At 39.2% G+C, this 17,886-nt stretch overlaps 1 protein-coding gene across 1 annotated transcript in view; it reads left to right on the forward strand.

Annotated features, from left to right (window-relative positions):
• ANKRD31 (ankyrin repeat domain 31) overlaps positions 1-17,886 on the forward strand; it is a 125,905-nt gene that overhangs the window by 75,780 nt on the left and 32,239 nt on the right. The window contains exons 17-21 of the mRNA XM_070517344.1: positions 776-918; positions 7,661-7,823; positions 10,032-10,147; positions 14,320-14,407; positions 17,325-17,421. Coding sequence (XP_070373445.1) covers positions 776-918; positions 7,661-7,823; positions 10,032-10,147; positions 14,320-14,407; positions 17,325-17,421 — 607 coding nt within the window. The remainder of the gene's footprint in view (positions 1-775; positions 919-7,660; positions 7,824-10,031; positions 10,148-14,319; positions 14,408-17,324; positions 17,422-17,886) is intronic.

Here is a 17,886-nt window from a genome sequence, read left to right on the forward strand (position 1 = left end):
AACGTAACCACTCAGCCTCGGGGCCAGCCCAATACAGTATATTATTATTTAGTTGAATAGTAAGATTTATCTTGGTTCCCACCAGTTGCTAAAATAACCTTCTCCTTCGAAATAGTTTTTAACAGAATTTGGGAGCGTCCAAGGGAGTCCTCAGAACAGGGAGCCAAGGGGAGCTTATTTAGTGAGGCCTTAGTTCCACTACCTAACATGCGAGAGAAGGTGAAATTTTTCCCACTTCCTGGTCCCTTCTTCTCTTTGCTCCTCTCTTTATACTCTTCCTTCTTTTCGCCCTTCCCTTATTTTTATTTTAAACTTCCATTTTTAAATTGATCTAACGTTTTGCTCAAGCACAGAAGAATCTTATGTGAGGAATTTCAGGGGGGAAAACTCAAAGATTGATTGAATCAAATGTCATTTTAAAGAGAAATGTGCAAAGATAGAAATAGGAAAGTCAGACGTGATCTTAGCCTATTTTAATATCTGAGTTGAAACAAATTGACATGATTACTGTTTACTCCGGTCCCACTATATTTTATGTTCTGTGAGTCTTCTGTTTTGGCACTTGTATCAATAAATATTTTTGATGAGATCAATTTGTTTTAAAAAATGAAACTTACGGATTTAATGCCAAGTTTTCAATATTGTTTCTTATCTGATACTTAGTAGATACATTTGAATCAGTATAGATATTAATTCCATTAGTGCAAATAAACTTAATAATGAAGATATTACATGAATGTTGATTTGTAAGCAGAAATTTCTTTTTTTTTCTTAGGTTGGACACCACTTCACGAGGCATCTGGTGAGGGATGTGGTGATATAATTGTAGAGTTGTTAAAAGCTGGTGCTAATGTTAATTGTGAAAATCTAGATGGAATTCTGCCCTTACATGATGCTGTTGCAAACAGTCATTTAAAGGTATAGTGCATACCAGATTAGGTTCCTTTTACTTTTAATTAGAAAAGTACGTGAAGGAAATGAAGATATTTTAAGCTGAAAACTAAAGTGATTCCTTAAAACGAATGATTTTTAAAACCTGCTTAAAGTGACAAATGAAGATAAAATACTGTGTATAGATTGGAAAATCAGTATATTTCCTGATGAATCATTTTTTCATTGTCTTCATCATAAAATTCATGTAAGTCAGAATAAAACGAAAGAGCTCAGAGTAGACACAGGCTATAAATCTAAAACATTCCATTTTTAATTGTTTTAAGTGATTTGTTGTTGTGCATAAAAGAGTCTAATTATAGTGATGATACTTGTGACAGCTAGACTCTGTAACTCAAAATTTCTCAGTGGGTTTGAGGTTTCAAAGAAATGGGTAAATACACAAGTTGCTTGTTTCCTGGAGGTTTGTTGTGTCTTTTTCGCCTTTGTTTTTCTTACTCAGGCAGCTGTGGTAAAAATATCACGAGAGGAAATTACTAGGGTCATTATTTCAGTAACCCTGAATATCAAATCTAAACCTTAAAATTCTTCAGATTTTAAACTCATCTTTTTGTCTGACAAACTTAGGAGAAAACTTTTTGTTATCAGTAGGCAATATAAACTTCAGGAATAATTATTGATTTTGAAAAATCATGAAACCACCACCAACAGCAACAGTATAAAACTAAGGTTCATATAAAAAATTCCTTGGATCTCTTACTAACACCTGTTTATCTGCCTCTCTATATTTTTAAGAGCCTCATGATTTCTATTTAAAAAGTATATCCCTACCGTTTTCAGCCTAAATGTAGTCATGTAAAGTAATGGTATTATTGAATTTATGGATTGCAGAGATGAGAGGTATAAACTAATCATTAAGAATAATACAAGGCGGGGTAGGCTAATGGCCAGAGTGGCTTCTTTTGGCCAGAGAAGCTTTTTGGCTTCTAAGATGCCTAAATTAGAAAGGAATAGGAGGCCGGCCCCGTGACCGAGTGATTAAGTTTGTGTACTCTGCTTTGGCGACCCTGGATTTGCCAGTTTGGATCCTGGGCGCAAACCTAGCACTGCTCATCAGGCCGTGCTGAGGTGACGTCCCACATAGAGGAACTAGAATAACCTACAACTAGGATATACGATTATGTACTAGGGGGCTTTTGGGAGATAAAAAAAAAAAAGAGGAAGATGGGCAACAGATGGTAGCTCAGGGCCAATCTTCCTCACCAAAAAAAAAGATGAAGTCACAAGGTTATATGATCATGAAATGGAAGAAACCAAGCAGGAAGAATCATTAAAATGATGAACTTGCTAGTTCAGAGAAAAGGCCACTGAATTGAAACCACTTAAATAAGGGCCAAAATTTCATTGTGGGAAAATCAGGTTTTTGGATATTATCCTGAAAAATGTAATATAAAACTAAGAAAGTAAGGGGGTCCTCAGCACCACCCTTACATTTGGAAATTCGTTAGAAGGACTCGCAAAGCTCAGCATATAATTGTAATCATGGCCAAGATTTATCATAGCAATGTAGTGAGGATCCACAGCTGGATCATCAGAGAAAAGCACACAGGTGGAGTCTGGAGGTTTCAGTATGAAGGCTTTATTATGCTGTCTTTCTCATAAGAGATCACACAGAGCTTCCTCGTCCCCCCACAATGAAAATAGAGCAACATACATGCGATGTTTCTGCCCAAGGAAATGCATTAGAAATTCAGTGCCCACGATTTATGCTGGGGGCTGGTCAGGTAGGCACCCTTTGCCTAGCACACACCAGGATTCCAGACTCCCAGAACCATAAACCACATTGCTTGCGTAGACAGTTTAAGCACAGTGAGCTACTTTCATCAGTTAGGGATAGTTTTATATCATTGTGGAGTACTGTTCCCCAGCTGTGTGGGCTGTGAGTGCCCAGCTTCCCCAGCCATGTGGGACATTGCCCAGGAGGCCCACTTCTTTCTTGCCTCACCCAGATGACTGAGGTGCTCGGTAACACTCAGTGTGCACCCCGTGAACAGAGAGAGTGAGCCTTTCCAGACTGCTGGTAGGCAACACAGGAAGCTGGTCTGACTGCAGGATTTCAGGGGCCCACCCTAAAGAAAGCAAACAAGAGGCTCTCGACACCTGGCTTTATGGGACCAAGAGAAGGCATATAATCTTAGGAAGTCCCCCACCAACAGGGAACAAAAAGTGTGGAGCAAGCCCTGACCCCAAAGAAATGGAAATGGAAATCTATGAATTGCCTGACAAAGAATTGAAAAAAAATAATTGTTTTAAGGAACCTCAGCAGTCTACAAGAGAACACAGACTACTCAATACAATCAGGAAAATAATATATGAACAAAATGAGAGGTTCAACAGAGAGATAGAAATCAGGATTTCTTTGTCTACATAAATATTCATACTTGAATGTTCATAGCAGTTTTGTTCATTATAGTTGGTAGCTAGAAAGAACCCAAATGTCTATCAGTTGGTAAATGAATAAATAATTTGTTAAAAGGAACAAACTTTTTTTCTTAAAATCATTGTTATGCAGAGACATAAAGGAGACAAAAAGACAAGTCTCCTTTAACACTTGTCTACATACATTGCAGAATGGGTCTAACTGCCATTCACTGATAGAACGCTATTGACATCATAGCCAGCAAGTAGCTGGAATAAACTATTGATACACACAACAATATGGATGAATCTCAAAGCATCATGCTAATTCAAAGAAGCCAGACGCAAAAGACTATATACCACATGATTCCATTCATATGAAAGTCTACAAAAGACAGAATTTATAGTGATTGAAGCAGATCACTGATTGCCAAGGGCCAAAGGGTGGTGGGAAGGGATTGACTGTAGAGAGGCGTAACAGGTATTTTTTGTGATGATGGACTGATTTTACGTCATGATTGTATTAGTGCTTACTTTAGTAAGGCTGATTTCTTTCTTTAAACAGGTGAGCGGCCGATTTCTTGGTCACCTAATTTTTGCCAAGCTCTTTGTTGCTCAGGTCGGCCCCCTCGTGTTCCCTGGAACTCTCTCCAACTTCAGCCTTAGCCCTTCCTTTTTAGTGCCTTGCTGCCTGTTACTCTGTTATTGTTCTCTTAGACTTTTTCCTGTTGATGAGTGTTACTGAAAAACAGCTATTCAGGGGCCATTCCCTCTGAACTGAGTGCTCTGTGTCTTCCAGACTAATATATTAAATGAATCCGTGCTAATATATTAAAGGCCCAGACCTAGAGGAAGGCCTCATTTTAACACAGGCAGAGTAGTCATTATTAATATGGTGTAAGTTATGTTTTACTGTGTTACACTTTTTATTGTTATTTTAGAGTGTACTCTTTCTACTTATTAAAAAAGTCTACTGTAAAACAGTATGCCATGTTACAGAGGCAGCAGCCTCACACATCTTATGTTTACCACATCTCTTGATTGCATTATTTTCTCTTGTCCTTGACTTAATCTTGTGTTGTTTTGTTCATCATGGCCCCTAAACTTACAAAATCCACTGCTAGTGTTGCCAGTAAGAGGCCACATCAAGTGATTCAACTAGAAACAAAACTAAAAGTGATTAAGGACTACGAAAGTGGAAAATCAGTGATGGTTACTGCTTGCCAGTCAGGCATGTCCCGTTCCACTATAGCTGTGATCTTGAGGAAGAAGAAGTGATGGAAGCTGTTAAAGGATCTGCTTCATCGAAGGCAGCAAGACTAACAAAAATTTGAGAAGGGGCTGTATCAGACATGGGGAAACTTGTAATGACCTGGATTGAAGACCAGACATGGAAGCTATCCCTTTCAGCACCATGATGATCACAGCAAAAGCAAAAGGTTAGTTTGCGATGTTGAAAGAAGAGGCTTGACCCTGGCTACAGTGTTGAATTTACTGCCAGCTCTGGGTGGTCTGAACAATCCAAGATTCGTTACTTACAGCATAATGTGAAAGTGAGCGGTGAGTCTATGAATGCTGATGTGAAGGCAGCTGAAGGATTTTTGGAAACTCTAGATAAGCTGATTGTGGAGGAAAATTACTTACCAGAGCAAATATTCAATATGGATGAAACCTCCCTGTTCTGGAAATGGATGCCTGAAAGGACTTTCATCCATACGGAGGCCAAGTCAATGCCAGGTTTCAAGGCTTTTAATGACAGGATAAACAGTCTCACTCGGGGGCAATGTTGCAGGCTACCAACTGAAACCCTTTGGAGGACCCCAGGTCCTTCAAGCATATCAGTAGGCACACACTGCCAGTGTACTACAGGAGCAAGAAGAAGTCATGGATGACCCAGCTCCTCTTCCAAGAAGCCCTCCTGAATTGCTATGCCAGCGAAATGGAGAAGTACTGTTTGGAGAATAACATACCTTTCAAGATTTTGCTTATTGTTGATAATGCTCCTGGACATCCTTCTTTTATTTGTGATCTTCATCCCAGTATCAAAGTGGCATTTCTCCCTTCAAACACCACCTCTTTGATCCGGCCAGTAGATTAAGGAGTTATAGCAGCCTTTTATAGGCCTTAAAAGGAGGATCTTTACCCAGGCTTTGCTTCAACTGAGAAGATACTGATGCAATTCTGGAAGGATTACAACATCTACGGCTGCATCAAGAACCCTGCCTGGGCTTGGGGTGATGTCACCAAGGAGTGAATGAATGGCACATGGAAGAAGACACTCAAGAGGTTCATCCGTGACTTCAGGGGGTTTGCCAAGGATGAGGAGGTTGCAAAAATCAACCAGGCTGTGGTTGAGATGACAAACAACTTACCCTGGATGTGGATGAGGATGACGCTGAGGGGTTCCTAGAGGTGGTTCCTGAGGAACAGACTACTGAGGAGTTGTTGGAATTGGAACAGAAAGGCATTGCTGAAGAAGAGGCATGAGAAAAGGAAACTGCAGGAGAAGAAAAAGAAGAACCCCCAAGAAAATTCACAGTGAAGGGTTTAGCAGAAGCTTTTTCAGACCTCAACAAGGTCCTTAAAAAAAGCTGAAAACTTGGACCTCAACGCTGAAAGGTTTTCATTAATAGAGAGGAATGTTCATGGTGCGTTATCTGCTTACAAGCAAATCTGTAATGAAAAAAAGAAACCAAGCAAGCAAACCACCATAGACAGATTTCTGAAAAGAGTGTCGCCTCCTCAAGAAGAGCTTCAGGAGGTGTTCCAGAAGAAGGCACCGTTATCATAGGAGATGACAGCTCCATGTGTGTTACTGCCCTGAAGACCTTCCAGTGGGACAGGATGTGGAGGTGGAAGACAGTGATATGCAGGATCTGGACTCTGTGTAGGCCTAGGATAAATTGCGTGTGTATTAGTTTTTAACAAAAAAGTTTAAAAAGTAAAAAAAAATTTTTTTAATTTAAAAAGAGAAAACAGCTTATAGAATATGAATGTAAAGAAAGAAAATATTTTTCTCCAGCTAAAACAATGTGTTTGTGTTTTAAGCTAAATGTTATTATGAAAGAGTCAAAAAGTTAAAAAAATTTAAAAATTTATAAAGTAAAAAAGTTACAGTAAGGTATGGTTAATTTATTATTGAAGAAAGAAAAATGCTTTTTAATAAATTTAATGTAGCCTAAGTGTACAGTGTTTACAAAGTCTACAGTAGTGTGCATACTGCCTAGACCTCCACATTCACTCACCACTCACTCACCGACTCACCCAGAGCAACGTGCAGTCCTGCAGGCTCCATTTGTGGGACGTGCCCTATACAGGGGTACCAGTTTTAGTCGTTTATGCTGTGTTTTTACTGTACCTTTTCTAGGTTTAGATATGTTTAGTTAGCATTTGTCACAATTGCCCATAGCGTTCAGTGCAGTAACATGCTGTCCAGGTTTGCAGCTTGGGAGCGTTAGGCTATACCATACAGCCTAGGTGTGTAGTAGGCCATACCGTCTAGGTTTGTGTAAGCACACTGTATGATGATTGCACAACAAGGAAATCTCCTAGCAACACGTTTCTCAGAATATATCCACGTCGTTAAGCAGCTATAATTGACTTATACCATAAACCAGTTAGTAACTATCTTTGACTTTGATCAATTACAAACTTCTAATACATAACCTTGAGTTATTCAGAGAAACTTTATTTATATTAGAAGCTTTTCCCCCCAGAAATGTCACAGCCTGTCTGACCTGTTTCCTCTTCTGTAAGATGATAGAGTTGGAGTAGATTATTTCTGTTTCCTTTTCTCATTAACATTCTGTGAATATAAGTCAGTTATTTAGGGCACATAACATGTTTTCATAGTCATTATTAGAATAGACATTAGGTTTCCAGGCTAGCTCATGAAACCTCTTCAAGAAGTAGTGCTCCTGGAATATAGTCCAAATAGAGCTTTAGTCAACTCTAATGGCCATTTATAACACAGTTTATAACATAATATAGTCCTAGGTGATTCTTGCTCCCTTGTCTACCCCATCCTCCAGCTTTAGGGGGACACAGGGCTCTGTTAAAGAGAGAGTAAATCCTTCTGCACATGGGTATGCCTGTGTCTGCCTCTTACTGCAATGACAGCAGCATAGCTGATACTTTCACATCATCGTGTTTGCTTCTCCTGTGAGGGGATCAGATCAGGCCAAATCAGTGGGTCAGTTTACAGTTATATCAAATTTAATGAAAATTTTCTTGGCCAGAATTTGAAATCTTTTTGGTAACTTTTAATGCTTGGTAATGTTGTCTTGTAATGAAAGCAAAAATTATTGATTTTAAGTGTCTGTAGAAATAACTTTGGAAAAATCCATTCTAGGCAACTGAGATTCTACTACAGCATGGAGCAAATCCTAATCAAAAGGATCAAAAACGCAAGACTGCTTTGGATGAAGCAGATGACGAAAAGATGAAAGAGCTGCTGAAATCTTACGGTGCTGTTGAGACTGATAATAGAGATGAGAGTAATGCTGTAGTCGCTGGTATGTCAGTCCTGCTTGCTCTTTTATACAGGATATACCTCTGCCTAGAAAAATGAAATCTTCATATCTGTAGTGTTAAGTTGTTTCATAACTGGGGATAGATGTTTTATATGTTTATTAAACTCTTGAAAAGCGTTATTTATTGTTAGTAATTAGCATTTTTAAACTTGGTTTAATTTATAGATCATGTGATCCTATTGGATTGGAGTTACATGTTGAAATGAAATCCATATCATTCATTAAACAAACATGAATCTCCCTACCATTGGGTCTGAGATAGATGTAACTGAAACTACGTAGATTGGTTTACTTGTAGTGGGGGTGAAAAGGGATGACATTATACTAAAGTCTTTGCAACTAAGATTCTATTACTTCAAAATTTGTAGGGGCTGACCCTGTGGCCTAGTGGTTAAGTTCACGTGCTCCGCTCTGGAGGCCCAGGGTTTTGCCAGTTCAGATCCTGGGCACGTACGTGACACCACTCATCAAGCCATGCTGAGGTGGCGTCCCACACAGCACAACCAGAGGGACCTACAACTGGAATATACAACTATACTGGGAGGCTTTGGGGAGAAGAAGAAGAAAAAAAATGTGTAATTGTAATGATTCATACAAAAGTTGGACTGATGCCAACTTTTCAAGACTCTAATCCTGTAGTGCTAGAATGTGAGTTTGTTAAGCAGATATACTATACATGTATGTGTGTATGTGATAGATCATAGTGAAAAGAATATTTCAAGGCAATGTATAGCCAGGCAAAATTTTGTGAACCATTTTTTAGCAATAGTTTGTGCTTAAATAATATAATGAATTATCTATAAGAAATAGGCATTTAGGGAACACTAATTTAGAAAACATACTTTTGTTGAGCACCTGCTATGCAAACCAGGCACTTGCCCACGAGGAGCTTCCAGTCTAGTGGGGAGACCAGCCAGAAAACAGGCAATTAATCACAATGTAAGTTGGGGAGAGGGGATTGTTCGTCCTTTTCCCTCTTGCTTGAGCCTTGACTCTTAGAAGAAACTCAGGAATGTATCTGCCCTCTCTCTCTATGAGGAAGAATATTGGAGGGAGAGCCCATGTCGCACACTTCTCCCCCAGCCTCCCACTATCCTCACCAGCTGTTGATTTTCAAGGGCAGAATAACATTGCTGTTGTGGTTGTCAGAGCCTAATCATTGTGTCATATTTTACTAGCAAGCTAGACCACAGTTAGGTCAAGGTCCAGACTGATGCAAGCTTCCTCCGTTTGTTGCCTGCTACCATGTGGTAAGTCCATAGCGTCAGGGCCTTTCTTAGACCCCAGCCATGTCTCTCTCCCTCTCCACATCCATGCCTGAAGGTTCAGGTTCCATAATTGATATCAGCTCTGCTTACCGAGAAGCTTTGCTTTTGGAGTTACTGGGCACTCTCTTATAAAGTGCTATGTCTGTTTCCACTTGTCTGCTGTTTCTTGGAAATTGTTTATGTTTCCTTGGTCAGGTACCCCAAAGAGATGAGGGGTATGAGGTGCAGTACTTTCATGGAGACAGGAAGTCTAGAATGGGAGGAGGGTCAGAGAGAACTTGAGAGAGACAATGAGTCATAGTCGTAGTGGTTAAGAGCATGGACTTTGGAATCAGATCTGGTTTCAGTACTAGCTGTGTGACATGAGGCAACTTCCTGAATACCTCTAAGCTTCACTTTCCTCTTCTGTAAAATGGATTTAATAAACTTCCTACCTCACGGGGTTCCTGTGAACGTTAAATAGGATGATTTAGGGAAAGAGTTCGATCTCCAGAATGTGGTAAGTATTCAGTAAATGTTAGCTGTGATGTGTCAATTGATAATAATAATAGTAAAGTGCTGACCAACATCAAGATATTATAATAATTATAGGGGCCGGCCCCGTGGCTGAGTGGCTGAGTGGTTAAGTTCACGTGCTCCACTGCAGATGGCCCAGGGTTTCATCAGTTCGAATCATGGGCGCGGAGATGGCGCTGCTCATTGGGCCATGCTGAGGCGGCATGCCACATACCACAACTAGAGGGACCCACGACTGAGAATATACAACTATGTGCCTGGGGGCTTTGGGGAGAAAAAGAAAAAAAAAAAGATATTATAATAATTATAGACTTAATTTATTCTTCCCATCCTGTCACCATTACAATTGATAAAATAAACCTAAATTTTTGTACATTCTTATATTTTCTAATTTTATTTTTTAAAGTAAAAATTCCTGCTGTCCGGTCTAAAAGACATAAACGGTGTTTTTGTGATGGCTGCAAAACTATTGATCTACCTTCTCTTTCACACCAAAAGAAAGCAAGAGAAAGCCTTCCTGTGGTGAGTGACATTGAAATCCTTTCATTCTTCAGCCTAGAAAATGCCATTCTTTGGGCCAGCCAGCCATTGGCTATTGGCAACACTCTTTCCATTTTAAGGACATGCAGGTTGAAAATAGTTTTGTCATAAGAAAATAAAATAGCATAATTGAACAGAGTCAGTCAAGCCAGATGTGTTGTGTGGTTAACCCTCAGTTGTCTGCATTGAATACAGAATTATGATTAGCTGCTGTTCCTTACACCTAGGCTGGGTTCTTTGGCTGCCTCTTGTCCCACAGACACTGCTACTGTCATAGTGTTCCTTTATCCAGCTACACCCAGAAAGTGCCTAGGACATTTACTAGGCAGAAAAGACCCTGGAACCCAGACAGAGAAAAGGTACACAACCTGGTTAAGCCAACCTGGATCCCACATGGCTAATATCGTGTTAGCTATATGTGAAACCCCTCATGTAAAGGTGTATTTTTGGGGAAAATAACATAGTAGTTGCTCAATAAAATATATAGTAATTGATAAGATGGATATTCTTAGTTTGATAAAAACACAAAGCTTACTAGACACTAACTTCTTAAGCAAAGTAGCATCCTCCATGAAATATTACTTTGAATCTGACTGTGCATGTTGATTAGACTTCTCTTACAGACTTTCAGTTAGTGGAGAGGGGAAATGTCATTCATTGAACTGAAACTGATTAATCAACTAATTTATACCTTAAATATTTTATTTTAAGTGGTATTCAAACTGATTCATTATTTCTCTCCTCAATATTTCTATCTATTTAACCCTGCATTGAATCTTTAATTTCAATAACTATTTTATTTCTAGAACTTCTATGCTTCCTTTTCAAATTTTTGTTATAAAAAAACAAAAAGACTTTCCTGATCTTGCCTTACAATATTGATAGCATTAAGAAAAATCTTTTCAAACTTTTTTTGCCTTCCTTTCTTTTCTTCTTCTTCTTCTTCTTTTTTTTTTTTTGGTGAGGAAGATTGGCCCGGCACAAACATCTGTTGCCAATCTTCCTCTTTTTGCTTGAGGAAGATTGTCACTGACCTAACATCTGTGCCAGCCTTCCTCTATTTTGTATGTGGGATGCCACCACAGCATGGCCTGACAAGCAGTGTGTAAGTCCATGCTCAGGATCCAGATCTGTGAACCCTGAAGCAGAGTGTGCAAACCTAACCACTACACCACCAGACCAGCCCCTCAAACATTTTTAAAGGAATTTCAAATTCTCCTCCCGACTCTTTCTCATGATATTTTGGTTCTTCCCATGGTTTGTAATTTTCTCTTGTGATCTCCTGTCAGTGAGTGTGTTTCCTGTGGGAATTTGGTCTGCCTAGCCTTTGTATTTTATATCTGCCTGTGCTCGGGCCATAGGGGTTGATCAGTTTCACACCAGTTTTTATGCTAATTTCTCAGTTTGGGTTCCTGAACCACACAGACTGTATAAATTTTGTTCTTGTATACACATGTGGCATAGGCTTGGGTCTCTAGTTTTCTACCCAAAGGCTTAGGTGGGTGCCAAGTAGAGTTTTCTAATCCTTATTTAACCTAAAGGACATGCACTGAAGGTCACTAGCTTTATTCAGGGATTCTATTCTAACTCCCTCCTCCTGTGGGCTTGTCCCTTTGTGGGCGTTAAAAACCCGGCCCCTAATACCTCTGTTTGTTCCGAACCACCCATGGGCCACTGCTGGCTTCATGGCCGGCACCTGGGAATTTCCGTTTCCATTCTTAGCTCTATGTGTGTGTAAAGCTTATTGTATTTTGTCCAATATTTCCATGTGTTTGGAGTGGACAGGGCTCCTTCTGTATCGGCTCAGCCCATCATATTGACCATAAGTATCTTTAAGATGTATTTTCACATAAAGATTAGAACATTAGGGGGAAAAGGCCCTATTATTAATTATGTGGATATTTGCTTCAGGAATAATTATATCATTCTAGATGCCAAGCCTCAGGGAAAATGTAATGGAGATATAGGGGTCTAAGGAAAACCAACTTTAAAGAAAAAGAAAAACTCAAAAGAAATAGGAAGACTTTAAAGTCATTAAGGGTTTGTCTTTTGAAAATGTAAAATTGTTTCCCAGTGTTGGAAATTTCGAACGAAATTGAAGGTAGGGGGTGACTCTGTGGCCAGATACAAAGGAAATCAATGGTTTTAGTTTGGTGCTGCCTTGTAACACCTTCCCATCCCAGCATGTAGGCAGCCTCCTTTGCTATTCCCGGATAGAATGAGTACAGAAGTAATAATACTAATAATACTTGGGGTTCATTGAGCACTTATTATATGGCGTGCTGTCCTCTAAGCACTTTATGTGAACTCCTTTAGTCCTCATAACAACCCTTCTGGGTAGGTTCTGTTATTCTCATTAACTTCCTCATTACAGATGAGGACACTAGAGTAAGAGAGATTAAGTAATTTAACGCAAAATTACATTTCTATTAAGTAGCAATGCCAGAATTAAACTCCAGCAGTCTGCTCCAGAGCCTGTGCTCTTACCCACTGTGCTGTATCGTATGAAGCTATAACAGAGATGTCAGAGGCAAAGATGATCCTGCCATAGTAAAACTGCAAACTTGGAATAAATCGTAGTAAAGCTTTACAGTAAACAGAGTATAAACTGTCTAAAGCTGCTTGTTCCAAAGACAGATCCTAGGTTAGGATTTTTTTTAAAGAGAAACAGGCAGTAATGAAGGACTTAAGGAGGGGGATCTTGGAGACAAAGTTATGCTGGAGCCTCCATGGTGGAGGGTGGAGCTGGCGTAGAGTGAAAGGCCGTGGCCCGTGGTGGCCGAGAGTGAGTGCATCCACAACATGAGGCCAAACAGAAAGGAAAGTCAGCATCAAGAAATGTTCTCTTTATCCTAATCTGTAGGGAGAGCGTTAGCCTGGGCACAGATCCGGACCTTTAGTTTGCTTTGGTAACCGTAGCCATTCACTGTAACCAGAGAGAAATCTTGTTTTGTTTGTCTGTTTTGCATATCTATATTTTGTAGTTTTACTTTGGTACGTTTCATAAATGGAAGCAGTGAGATTACTTTTCGACATAATTAAATGGTTTTATTAGTGCACTTTCCGTATTCCTTGTGAGTACCAAAGTAAAATTTCAAAGCAACATACTTCAGAGGCCTTTGAGGGCCTGCACATTTTAAAAATGAAGGCGTATTGAAAATATATAAAAGGATAGATAATATGAGTCAGTCCATCAGTTGTCATTTATTGAACAACAACTATATATCCAACAGTGTGGAAACCGTACACAAATTCAAAGCCATGCTCTTGCCTACAAGATCTCATTATCTTAGATAAATATAATGCATTAGACATTATGCATATTCATGGTAAATTATGTAGCACTGAAATGCTTAAGTAATTCTGAGAAAGGAGAAATTAGTATGGATTAGATTAGTCAGAGGTTTATTGTATGAGATGGGTTTTAGATAATAATAAGCAGCATTTATTGAGCTCTTACTTCGTGCTGGCACTGTCCTAAGCATTTTACATGTGTACTCAGTTTAGGCAAGGAGAGGCTAAGTAATCTGCTGGAGTCGCCCAGCTTAGAAGAGGTAGAGCCAGAATTCACACCCAGGCAGCTTGGTTACAGAGTCCACTCCACGACTCCATCTCTCCTAAGAGAGAGAGGAATCTGGACAGAACAAATTGAAGATATTCCAGGCAGAAAGATCAGTACTGACAAGGGGATGCAGAGGTGGTCTAAAAATCCCCTTTGTGAGTTTTCGAGAGAGTGGTGTTTTGTGTTTCTGAGATTATGTGTGAGATTTCCATAGTGTGCAATGAGAGTCATAATGTCTTAAAGTGAACCTGTTGTGTGTATGTGACTTTTAAATCCTGTGTGCTGAGCAGTTGTTGCTTTCCTATACCTGTAGGTATTACAGAGGGCAGCGAGCAGTTAGGATTGTTTACATGGTGGCTGCTCTTACATTCTATTTTCCAGGAGTAGAAAAACTCTGCTACATAAATCAAGATAGTGTTTACTTTCTTTTTCAAAATGCAACACACGGTTAAGGTTAAGCAAAGCTTAAGTACATTTTCAATGTAAAGGGGAATGAGCATTTTTAACAGCACTTTCTTTAGCATTTGCCAATTGCGTATCAGAGAAACATCTACATTCTTGTAATGAAGTTTTTAATATTTTTATACGACAGCGTCAGATCGTCAGTGCCACTCTACAAGATATAGAAGAAAAACAAGAAGACTTATTAGAGTTTGAAATAAGAACCCCTGAAGAGGCAGGTAAATATGGATTGATACTTAAGTTTGATTATTTCAGATATCCAAGGTTATTGCTACCTCATCTTAAGGTTCATATTTATTTCAAAGCTCACAGTGGCTGAAAAAGTGGTCTTTTTTTATCCTGGAGTATTTAAAGTGCCAGGACTGATCATTATAAGTCAGTGATGCCAACCAGTAGTTTGTGTAATTGTTGATAAAGGTACTTCTAGACTCAAGCTGTGGTAATTTGAGAGACACTGAAAACCATGATCAGGGATAAACCACTACTGGTGATATGTTTAGGTGAAGATGTGACAAAAAGTAGAAGACAGTGACTAGAGGTGAGATTATATTACTCCTCAGCTCCTCAGTTTCACCCAGCTATGGGCAACCCTTAAAAACAGGTCAGAAAAGGAATGTGCAGTGGTGACACAAGTAGAGCAAATCCTCCTAACTTTCAGATGAGCACGTAAACCCGGTGAACGTCTTACTGCATAGATGTCTTCCTGTTTGCAAAGCATTAGCGATTCAAAATAGTAAATGAGACTCTGATCCTTGACCTAATAATCTTAATTTCTCAAAACTTCAGTATTTGCAAACCCTTGATGGTTCACAGCTGTGTTTTCTTGAGTTATGATTTACAAGGTAGAAAGTCACTTCTGATAGATGCAGATCTGAATGTTAAAAATAGTCAGCTAAAAATAAAGTAATTTGGGGGGCCAGCCCAGGTGGCCTAGTGGTTAAGTTCAGTGTGCTCCTCTTCAGCAGCCCGGGTTCGGCTCCTGAACATGGACCTACACCACTTGTCTATCAGTGGCCATGCTGTGGTGGCAGCTCAGATACAAAACAGAGGAAGGTTGGCACAGAGTTAGGGCCAATCTTCCTCAGCAAAAAACTAAATAAAGTAATTTAAAGTACCTCATCAATCTTTTGTGTAGCAGGATACAGCCGTTAGTCCATGTCTTGTCCTAACTCGTGTTGTGTAGCCTCTGTAAAAAATTGTTTCTTTTTGAGTTATACCCATTCTGCTTTTTATCTTGTCCTCACACTTGGTACATGTTATGTTTTGAGAAAAATAATACAAAATAACTCATACCACCAAACAAATATGTATGGTTTGTACATTTTATTTAGTATTTATAATATTTTATGCATCTTAGATGAATTTTCCAAGTTTATAATTTTTTTCATTATAAAAGGCATAGATGCACTTCAAAAAAAAAAAGGAAAAAATATGCTAAAATTACCTACTGTCTCATCACAATATTTTGATGTATTTGTTTCCTTTTTGTGGGGGATACATAATTTTTTTTAAGAACATAGTTACACAATTGTACCTCAATAAAATTGTTAAAAACAGTTAGGATCATGCTAGAAGTGCTATTTTTGCATTCTTTTTTCCCATAGCCATCATTCTTAGTGGTTACATAGTATTCTGTTCAATAAATGTTCCATGGTTTACTTAATTTTTTCCTTTTTCTTGAGCATTTGGGTTTTTCCAACGTTTTCCTATTATGTTACAACACGTAGCTTTTTCTGGATTTAGATTAGCTGCTTAGAAAAGATTAACAATATTGGAATATTGAAAAATATATAGACATTTAAAAATCTATTGGTTCATATTGATAAATTAGTTTCCTAAAGTATTACATTCTAATTTGCACTTCAACCAGTACACATTAGTCTTTTTCTTTACACTGCTAATAGCATCAGTATTTTCATTTACAATAATTTTACTAGTTTAATAAGAAAAATGTGCCTAGTATTTTCACTTTCATTATTGATTATTAGTGGTATTTTTTCGCTAGTTTTATTTCCTATTTTGTGAATTGACTGTTCCTGTTTTCTATTAATAAATATTTTATATAATCAAGTATACTGACCCATTTTATGCCATAACTGTTGAAAATACTTTTTTCGGCCACTTGACTGTCTTTTTATTTGTAACAAGTGTTAGTTTGTGCTAACATACATAAATTTTCAGATTTCAAATTCTGTATAGTAAAATGTATCACCTTTTTTCTTTGCTGTTCTTTTAATGCTTCTAAGATTAGACACTTTTCTCCCCTCCCCAGCCCAAGGCTTTGCAACTTAATTTTATTCGGTTATAACCATTACAGTGCATCGACTACTCATGATCCTTTATGTTTATCTCATCGCCCCCTTAAGGGAGGAAGGGAAGGCCTTGGGACCCAGAGTTCTTGGCTGGTGCCTGAGTCCTGACTGCAGTTGGCTCCGTTGCTCTTTGGCAGATGTTTAAACTACGTCTCTTGACTTGAGAGCAGTTTTTGAGGCTCTGCTGAAGCTTCTATATGGCTCTGTGATGTGGCAGTTCACAGTTTCCTCTCCCTGTCCCCTCAGTCTCCTCTCAGCCTCTGTTTTTCCTGGTGTCCTCCCTACACAGACTCTCACCCTCGGCTAGAAGCCCTCCTGGCAGGATCACTGGGCAGGCTCCACGGCAGGTCAGCAGGGTCCGGGCCCCTTGGACCCGTTCTTAGAAGGGAGCAAAGTTCATTCCCAGCACAGCAGCAGCTTTTTCTTTGTCTTGCTGTGGAAGCTTCTTGCCCTTCAGGATCTCGACCTCTAGATATTCAGGGAAGAAGCCAAATATGAGTCCTTTGTCACCTCAACTGAGAGTTATTATATCTCAACAACCTTTGAGATGCTGCCCCCATTAGGCTTGAGCTAAAGGAGAGAAACCGCCTCACCTCTCACTTTTGCTGCTCAGGATGGAGATTCCCACCCAGTTAAGCAACAGCTCTCTAAAAAAATCTCCTTACAAATTCACAGGCTCCATATTCTGACACCTTTTGTATCTGTGATCTGGCTGAGGGATCCAAGTTTTGTACAGGACTTAGAGGCTAAGTCCTGTGTGGCCAAATTTAACATTTGTTGTCTCTCAGTTAACTGACTTCTTATTTTACCACCATGTTTCTAGACCAATACACTGAAAAGATGTTAGAGATAAAGGAGGTCGTGGATAATGTGCTTGCCAAACAGAAGGCAGAAAGGGATGATCTGGCTAAAAAATACAGGTGAGTGAAAAAACTGAGTGCTTTATTTACTGTCTTAGCACCTTTCAAATATAAACACGGTATTATTAGCTGTAGTCACCATGCTGTCTGCATCCTCATGACTTATTTATTTCATAACTGGATGATGTTTGTACCTTTGACCACCTTCACTCATTTCTCCCACCCTCATCCCCCACCCTCCACCTCCAGCAGCCACCAGTCTAGTCTCTGTCTGTGAGTGAGATGTAATGGTATTTGTCTTTCTCTCTGACTTATCTCACTTAGCATAATGACCTCAAGGGCCATCCATGTTGTTGCAAATGACAGGATTTCCTTCCTTTTATAACTGAGTGATTTTCCACTGTACCTGCATGCCACATTTTCCTCATTCGTTCGTTCCTAGGTGGGCGCTGGGCCACTCCCACGTCTGGGCTGTTGAAAGTGGCGCTGTAGCGAACATGGGGTGCAGCTATCTTTTCGACCCTA

Source organism: Equus asinus, chromosome 9 (assembly GCF_041296235.1).
Source record: "Equus asinus isolate D_3611 breed Donkey chromosome 9, EquAss-T2T_v2, whole genome shotgun sequence".
In the NCBI taxonomy this organism is placed as follows: domain Eukaryota; kingdom Metazoa; phylum Chordata; class Mammalia; order Perissodactyla; family Equidae; genus Equus; species Equus asinus.